General features: G+C 35.4%; 1 protein-coding gene across 1 annotated transcript; it reads left to right on the top strand.

Annotated features, from left to right (window-relative positions):
* Positions 1-5,889: 5,889 nt before the first annotated feature.
* On the top strand, positions 5,890-6,630 carry LOC149908727 (uncharacterized). Its single transcript, XM_090101547.1, has one exon. The coding sequence runs from the start codon at positions 5,899-5,901 to the stop codon at positions 6,619-6,621; it is 723 nt and encodes a 240-aa protein (XP_089957673.1). The 5' UTR covers positions 5,890-5,898; the 3' UTR covers positions 6,622-6,630.
* Positions 6,631-8,776: the final 2,146 nt, after the last annotated feature.

Raw genomic sequence — 8,776 nt, 5'->3', positions numbered from 1 at the left:
CTCTGGTTATTAGAGAATCTTCTTATGCATCCGAAAAAGACACATTGGTACATGTCGGTTGATGGGATCGATCCCGCAGCATCTAGCACGGCAGGCAAGCGAACTACCGTGACTTCTGAACCACACACACAGAAACACACACACACACACTACTTTTAGGATTTTACTTTGTAGAGAGAGTATCAGAGAATTGCATATTGCACGAAAATCACAATATTTCCTGGCTTTTTTATAAGTACTTATTTGTGGCAAATCACACTCCTATTCGTTTTTGTTTTTATATATGGTTAAATCTATTTGTATGGAAGACGTTTCCCCATAATATTTGTTTTTTAATGTCTGTTTATGTCTCCGTCGATAAAAAAAATGAAAATTCCTTTCCATTAAGGTAAAAATAGGAATAAATACTAATTAAGAGAACAAATAAAATATGCTCTAATCCACTTAAGTACACACGTTTTAGACATTTTAACATCATTTTCACATTTTTTTCTTTTGGTACAAACATGTTAAGTAACAATTACTCTTGAACTAGAACATTTTTTTTATTTTTTTTGTAAGTGTTCAAAACTTGAACATAATAGACATTTAAATATCATAAATTTGTTTTACTCAAGAGTTTATTCCGATCTGTAGCAATAGGGTAGCAACCGTGAAAACTTTCAAACGCTCATACTCAAAAATCACCATTTTGCACTTAAGTGGTACGTACCAAATACCACAGAATTATTAATGTTGTTAGCTCAATTTGTAGCGTAGGAGTGAAATAAACAGTGATATTTTAGTATTTTATTGTGTTTTGTGACTTCTTACACATAATATTAATCGATATTTTGTGAAAGTGTGAGCAGTGAGAGTTAAGTTTGATATTTTAGTGTTATACAATTCAAAAGCTTTAAAAAAATATGGGTATCATTTAAGCTATCACCAATTTAATTAGTTTTGTGTTTCTTAAATAATAGATAGGGTTTGTCCTCAAAATAGTAGATCTGTCACCAAAATGTAGTCACCAAACAATGCAAAATCAGTTCCACAATAAATCACCTAAAATCCTGAGATATAAGGTCTAGTACCAAATAAATGTTTTTGTATGTTTTATAATAGGTGTGTCCTAATAATATATTATGTTACTAGAAAATTGCATTAAGTTCAAATAAAAAATTAGGGTTGTCATCATCGTTTCAACCAAAAGATTCTGCTACTTAACTAGACTCCCAAGGTTCTAAATTTCCACTGGTAGTATAAATTATATATAAATAAAATTTTTAGCAGAGTAGTAAATAAAACAATTAAAGTCAAAATAATCAATATTTATTGTTTAAAATAATTACCACTGAACAATCAGCGCTGGTTTAAAATAGCTGGCTTATGGCTAGCAGAATAGTAGATAAAACACTTAATTAAAGTTAAAATAATCAATATTTATTCTTAAAAATAATAACCACTGAATAATCATTTGGTCATCATTGGTCAATTTTTAAAGCGCGCCAATTTGTCTCCGCCCCTTTGATCATTTTTTCATTAAAATTATAAATTGATGTATTAAATTGGTAACGAATACTATTAATTTAATATCTGAACGAAATAAAATGTTACTACTGTATTGGTGACAAAATATCAAATAAAAAGGAGTCGCAGTCAGGGATCGATAATCGATTTATTTGGTGACAGATCTACCATTCTGAGCACAGAGCTATTATTTAAGTAACAAAACTGTTATTATAAGAACGAAGTTTATATTCATGTAATGCAATATAATTTTATTGGTTATATCGATCTCTTATTAGTTATTTTACACATATATTAACATTAATTTGATAATTCATACCTGGGAACAATTTTTGTTTATCTGAGAACGAAAATATTTCGTGGTGATAGATCTATTTATTATAGTTGAGCCAATTTAATAGGCAACATTTGACGTCTATCAATTTTATCTTCATAGGGTGGTAACCTGCTTAAAAACATCGATTAAAGTGAATTAATCGATACGGACTTGAAACATTTGTCAATCGAACTTGAAACACGTCATGTCAATAATTTATGATGATTTTTATTCCCAAGTAATCAATGCATTCGATTCTAGATGTCAGATTTCGATTTTTAGAGTAACGTCTCTGGTATTTAAAAAGAAAAAAGGTTTATTGACACAAAATTGTAGCGACGTCAGTTCTTTAAATCAGAAATTGTTTATTATGTTTAGAATGGTTTATCAGTAAAATCAAATCCTAGAATTACTTGTATCGGTCATTATTATTATAAATATGTTATCGTAATTGAAAAAAGTTAAGCAAATGTGCAGTTCTAACAAAACGAAATATCATGTTATTCTATGTCGTCGTTACTAGGTTACGTTGTTGAATTTTGTTGAACTGTCAAATGTTGCCTATTAAAATGGCTCTACTATAGGTGATACAACTTGATGTGATAGAAAATATAGTTCCCAAAAAATATTACCTAAATAATAGCGTGAAAGATGAACATACATTTTAACATGGAAAAACATCTAATTCAGATGGCAATTTCCTATAAGCATACTCGATCTACCTAATAAGTATTGAATTAATAAATATTATAAACAAGCTGCTCCGCGCGGTTTCACCCCCGTGGCTCCACTCCTGTTGCCCGTAGCGTGATGAAATATAGCCTTCCTCGATAAATGGGCTATCTAACACCGAAATAATTTTTCAAATCGGACCAGTAGTTCCCGAGATTAGTGCGTTCAAACAAACAAATAAACTCTTCAGCTTTATAATATTAGTATAGATAGAAGCTTTGCACACTAAGCCGCGTGTAAAAGCTAGTGATCAATAGATCCATTCAAGGTCTTGCACCGCGTGTCGAAGAGCTTATCTTACAAATAATGTCTTGTTGCTCTCATATTATAGCCATATCGCTAAAATATGAAACTATCGAGCGCTGCTTTTCTTGCTATAAATTGGAAAATGGATATAAGAGATATTTCGTAAATCTTTTGTAGTTTCAGTCTTGATTTTAAATATAAGTAATTTGACTTTTTTTGTAACTAGTTCGTCCCGTTTTCACTCAGGTAAAAATAATAATGCTTTTCATTAAGGAAGCTAACTGATTGAATTATTTATTTTTGTAATCTAGCAGTAGTTTTAATATGATATCTGGACAATTTTATAAAAAAAAGACGTGTGGCACTCGGGGACTGCCGCGGTAAAGCTATTGCATAGCATGCCTTCAAGACACACCTCCGTGTCCGTCAGAGTGGGGAGCGTGAGGTTTTTTCGTTACGGAATTTCTGGATTCGGTCCCCGCGCTCATGGCCCGCAATAGAAGCTATGCAATAGCTTAAAAATATTAATTTTAAAAAAGCTAATTGCCTTTTGCTGCGCTTATAAAGAACATCCTTATTAAGTTATTGAAAATCTATTATGCACCTTGTACAGACGTGGCTTGCTACAATTTTATTGAAGAAGGTTATTTATCTTACTTATATTAAACACTAGCTTTCCGCCTGCGGCTTCGCCCGCGTTTTCAAAGAAAAACCCGCATAGTTCCCGTTCCCGTGGGATTTCCGGGATAAAACCTAGCCTATGTCACTCGTGGATAATTAAGCTTTAGAATGGTGAAAGAATTTTTAAAATCGGTCCAGTAGTTTATGAGCCTATTCATTACAATCAAACAAACAAACAAACAAACAAAAAAACAAAGTTTTCCTCTTTATAATATTAGTGTAGATTAATATGTTCTACATTATGACTAAATTGAGGTCACAATGTATTTTCAGATTATTGGAATCGTTCCTGAACATTTTTGAGAAATCATCCTACTAGGTCTATCTACTAATCCTATCCTACTTATAATAATATTATAAATGCGAAAGTTTGTGAGGATGGATGTATGTGTATGTATGTTTGTTACTCTTTCACGCAAATACTACTGAACCGATTACAATATTTAGCACACATATAGAGGGTAACTTGGAATAAAACATAGGATAGGTTTTATCCCGGAAATCCCACGGAACGGGAACTATGCGGGTTTTTCTTTAAAAACGCCGGCAAAGCCGCGGGCGGAAAGCTAGTACTGAAATAATAATATCTTAACTGCTAAGATACCTGCATAAATATCACATATCCAGTACATAATATACATACAACTAATGTAAGTTACATCACCTGAACGGGGAGATAATAACTTCCCACAATTAGAAGCTCGGAATACAAGTACTTTTAGCGAAACGCGCGCTACGTTTCCATTACTAGTTGTTCACCCTGACTTCCCCTGTGTACTATTTTAAGTAGAGGTCTAGGTCACGCAAAACGAAATATCTGCAGTAACTACTGTAGAACACGTGGAATTATAAAACTATAAAGATTTTAAGATTCACTTTTAATACGTTAGTTGTAAATGTGATTATGAATTTGGCTATAAAATATCTTCGATCTATAAGTGATGATTTGGCACATAAGTGATGATTTCGAGCCTTCTTCTGAATCGTTTACAACTTATGTTAAGCTTATGTTGCAGTAGGTAATAAAAAAGAAAAAATATGTAGGTAGATATATATATTATATTGAATGATCAATTTTGTTTATCATACATAATATGCCATTTCTTAAATCATTAACCCCTATAAATATATTTAACCCTTAGAACAGCGAAGGGATATTATTGATATGATGCTCTTTTATGACATTGTAAACAATAAGTTGGACTGCCCGAATATTCTTAGCAATATATCTATTCAGGCGCCATCGCTCCGCACTAGACACATACACTTATTCAGAGTACCGCTTGCATCAACCAAGCATCTGCAACACTCAGCTCTTTTTCGTTTGCCAGATATATATAATAAGAAATTTTCTAATGTGGACATATTTAAGACATCTCGCTCAAATTTTAAAAAAGAAATCACTTTTTCCAATAATTCATAACAACTATTATATATAATATAGGTTTCAGTACTTAATTTTTAGTTACTTAAAGTATATACATACATACTCTCATTTACACACACACTCACAACAGACTACACACCATACCTACACCTACACTCATCACAATAGTATTTTGTTTATTATTTTAACGTATATATCTTTTCCTCCTACTTTCTTAGAGCGGGGGCACACGATGCGTTGCGGCGCCGCACCGCAAAGATTTCACCGTGTCAGTGGGCACACGAGCGGTGCGGCGCCGTAACGTTGTTATGTCGCAGCGGCGTCGTAGCAGGGTTGCACAGCGTGTCCTTCCTTGTGATGCAAAACAACTGAGCGGTGCCGCTCCGACGTCGCACCGCATTCACCCCTCCCCGCCTCGTCTTGGTGGTTACAAGTCCGGTGCGGCGCCGGAGCGCATCGTGTGACATGCCACAGATATTTCTATGTAAGACAACGCAGCGACACCGCTCCGGCACCGCACCGCCGCCGCAACGCATCGTGTGCCCCCGCCCTTACTCAATTTTCTTTGTCACATGTTTATTATAATAATTCTATTAATGGAATTCCTTTTTAATAGCGTATTGTTCAATTATTATGTAATTATTGAAAGAATAGCTGTAAGGAATCAGAAATAAATAAATAAATAAATAAATAAATAAAATAAACTCTACATTTTTCTCCCTAATTTCTATTACGAATGTTTTTGCACACAGAGTAGAAATTAACGCTTTGTTAACATATAATTTGAATCCCCACTTGACCTACATATAAGCGAAATTAATTTACCAAAAATTTTCTAATTCACTCATAGAAATTCTACACTATTCAATACCAAGTTAACGCAACATTTAACTCGGAAGTTGAAATCTTTACCGTTCGGTTAACCGACCTTGACACCGGCCAATTTCCCAACGCATTGTAAACAGTATAAAATATCTTCTGAGCTGACGGTAAGCACATTCGGTACGAACAGCTTGGTACAACAACAATGAGGACCCTAGTAGTAGTCGGGCTCCTAGCCCTGGTAGCTGCAGTGTCAGCCAGGGACATTCAGAAGAGATCTGCTGATTTGGAAGCTGCGGCGTCCGGCCACGGTTGGGACAAGGGTGGCGGCCACGAGCACCACGAACATCATCATCACGACCATGGCGAGAAGGGACACAAAGGTCATCACGGCCACCACGAAGACCACCACGGCAAGAAGGGCCATCACCACCATGAGGGCCACAAAGGCCACCACGGCGAGCACGGCGGCCACAAGAAGCACCATCACCACGACGAGGGCTACCATCATCACCATGGACATGGCGAGAAGGGCGAGCACGGGCACGGGCACGACGAGCACGGCCACTGGCACAAGGGCCACGACACGAAGGGACACCACGGCGTCGAGAAGCACGACGAGTTCAAGAAGGACAAGCACTTCCATCACCACCACGGGGAGAAGGGACACCATGAGCATTACGGCGGTCACCACGACGAGGGCGGCTACAAGAAGGGCGGTCACTTCCACAAGGGACACAAACACGGCGGACACCATGAACACCACCACGGCAAGAAGGGTCACCATGAGAAGGGAGGACACCACCACCACCACAAGGGCCACCATGGCGAAGATGGCCACCACGACCACTGGCATCATCACCACGACCACGACAAGAAGGGAGGACACGAGGACCACAAGCACTGGGGTCACAAATCTGGACACTAAGCTATTAGTGCCGCCTGATAATTTAGTTGTTGTTTGTTTTGTTATGTTTTTACTGAAATTAATAAAGTTATGATTTTGTATATAATGTGATTGTTTTAATTAATCTATTACACTACATCTTGATTATTGATTTATCTAAAGTATATCGCATTCTTTTCAATCAGATACATTCTATTTTCTCTTTGATAAAACGACGAAATCGTCTTCTAGTGAAGTAACTTAGCTTTTACTCGTTTTTCAGTTGATGAAAATATTAAGTAAATCGTAATACAATTTTTTCACATAATATAACTAATTTATATGACAATACAAATTATTGTATTGATACATAATGATAAATGTATTAGCATAGTAATTGCAGTCTATTGCTTCACCTAATTGTAATTGAAATAGATCATTTTGCGACAATCAATTCTCAATTGTGATGAATTCTGCAATATATTACCAAGGTCTTGAATCTCATTCATCTGTATACTAAATCATAATAAAATACAGGTGGGACCTTTAAAATATTAAAGGTTTTTTAAGAAAGGATTATTATACCGGAAATAGCATCATAAAAAACCTGAAAACTCAAACTTTTTATTTTTACATTTAATGCATTAGTTTTTGTTTTTAATACATACAATAAAAATAAATGCTTAAATTGAAAGAAGATGTTTTGTGAAATAAGAAAAATAAATTGTAAGAAAATTACTGTTCATTCATAGATCTTACTTTTTGCTTGAAAACGAGTTTAGTGAAATCCAACAGAAAATAAGTATGAATAGACGCTGCTTCGCACGTATTCAACAGCAAAAAACTATGTATATTATGTATTAGGTACAGTCTGATTCCGAATTAGAGTAATTTTAGTGTAACAAAACATAATATTATGTAATCATATGGATGCTCTAATAGCAATATATTGCAATTAATTAACAAAGTTTAAAAAACCAAAAATACGTCAAAGCTCATGAAATTATTGCTAGATATTATGTGGTTAAGTGTACATGGTTTGAATTAAATCCGTCTGAATCCGTTGATGAAAATCGATCTATAGGAGTCGTTTACATACAGACAAGTGGAGCTGATAAAAGCGTGTAAAAAAGCATCGAAAAGTTACGTTTTGTCAAATAGTTTTCTATAAAAAACCTCGATCGATATTTACTAGTATTTCTCACAGCATATATTCGCACATATTTACTAGTGATCGCGCCCAATGATGCGTTTCTAACGGGTTGCAACGATCACGGTGGCTTTCAACTTTATAGGCTGTGATATAGCTGTTAGAGATTATTCTCAATTGTTATATGTGTGTACTTGTATATCTATGAGTTGAAAATCGGTGGTAAATATTAAATGATGTATTTTGACTATTCGAAAGCTTTTCTGAAATGAATGTATGTTTGTATTTCACTCTACACTGTGTACAGTATTGCATATTAAAGTATTTATCAAATCGTAAGTACAGCTAATTGATAAATTTGAAACTGATTATTGTTGTACAAAATAATTATAGAAGACTAGCTGCGCCCCACGGTTTCACCCACGTGGCTACGCTCGCTCCTGTTGGTCTTAGCGTGATGATATATAGCTTATAGCCTTCCTCGATAAACGGGCTATCTAACACCTTTTTTTTTTTTAAAGTGAAACTTTTATTTTTATTGTACAATAGGGGAGCGCTTGGCCACAATCTCGCCTGATGGTAAGCTGAGATGTGGCCTAAGATGGAGCGCGCTTCCCTAAAATGTACCTGTTCACTCTCCTCTTGAAGACCTCCAAATTGTACTCGTCGGGGAACACAGATTCAGGAAGCATGTTCCAGTCCCTAGCGGTTCGAATAAAGGATGACGATCCGAACCGCTTTGTCCGGGTACATGGAACGTCAACCATGTGGCGATGCCTAGAATCTGTGCGCCTCGACGAACGATGGAAAAATGGGGATGGCGGAATTAGGTCGTGCAATTCCGCAGCGCACTCTCCAAAGTGTATCCGGTAAAAAACCGATAACCTAAAGTATTTTTCAAATCGGACCATTATTTCCTTAGATTAGCGCGTTCAAATAAACAAACTCTATTAAAGTAAGTATAGATGTTTTACCAACAAAGCACTTCTTCAAATATTTTCCATAAGATAAGCAGATTAATTGTTGAAGGAGGTAGAGATTGGATAA

The sequence above is a fragment of the Colias eurytheme genome, chromosome 4 (genome assembly GCF_061535395.1).
Source record: "Colias eurytheme isolate Ceu_HAF_F1 chromosome 4, ilColEury1 Martin Lab GWU primary, whole genome shotgun sequence".
Classification (NCBI taxonomy): Eukaryota; Metazoa; Arthropoda; class Insecta; order Lepidoptera; family Pieridae; genus Colias; species Colias eurytheme.
Note: the sequence above shows the minus strand (reverse complement) of the source record. Positions and strands in the feature narration are given on the sequence as shown.

Bases quoted from the DNA above. Each gene is read 5' to 3' on its own strand.
- LOC149908727 (XM_090101547.1), top strand. From the start codon at position 5,899: ATGAGGACCCTAGTAGTAGTCGGGCTCCTAGCCCTGGTAGCTGCAGTG.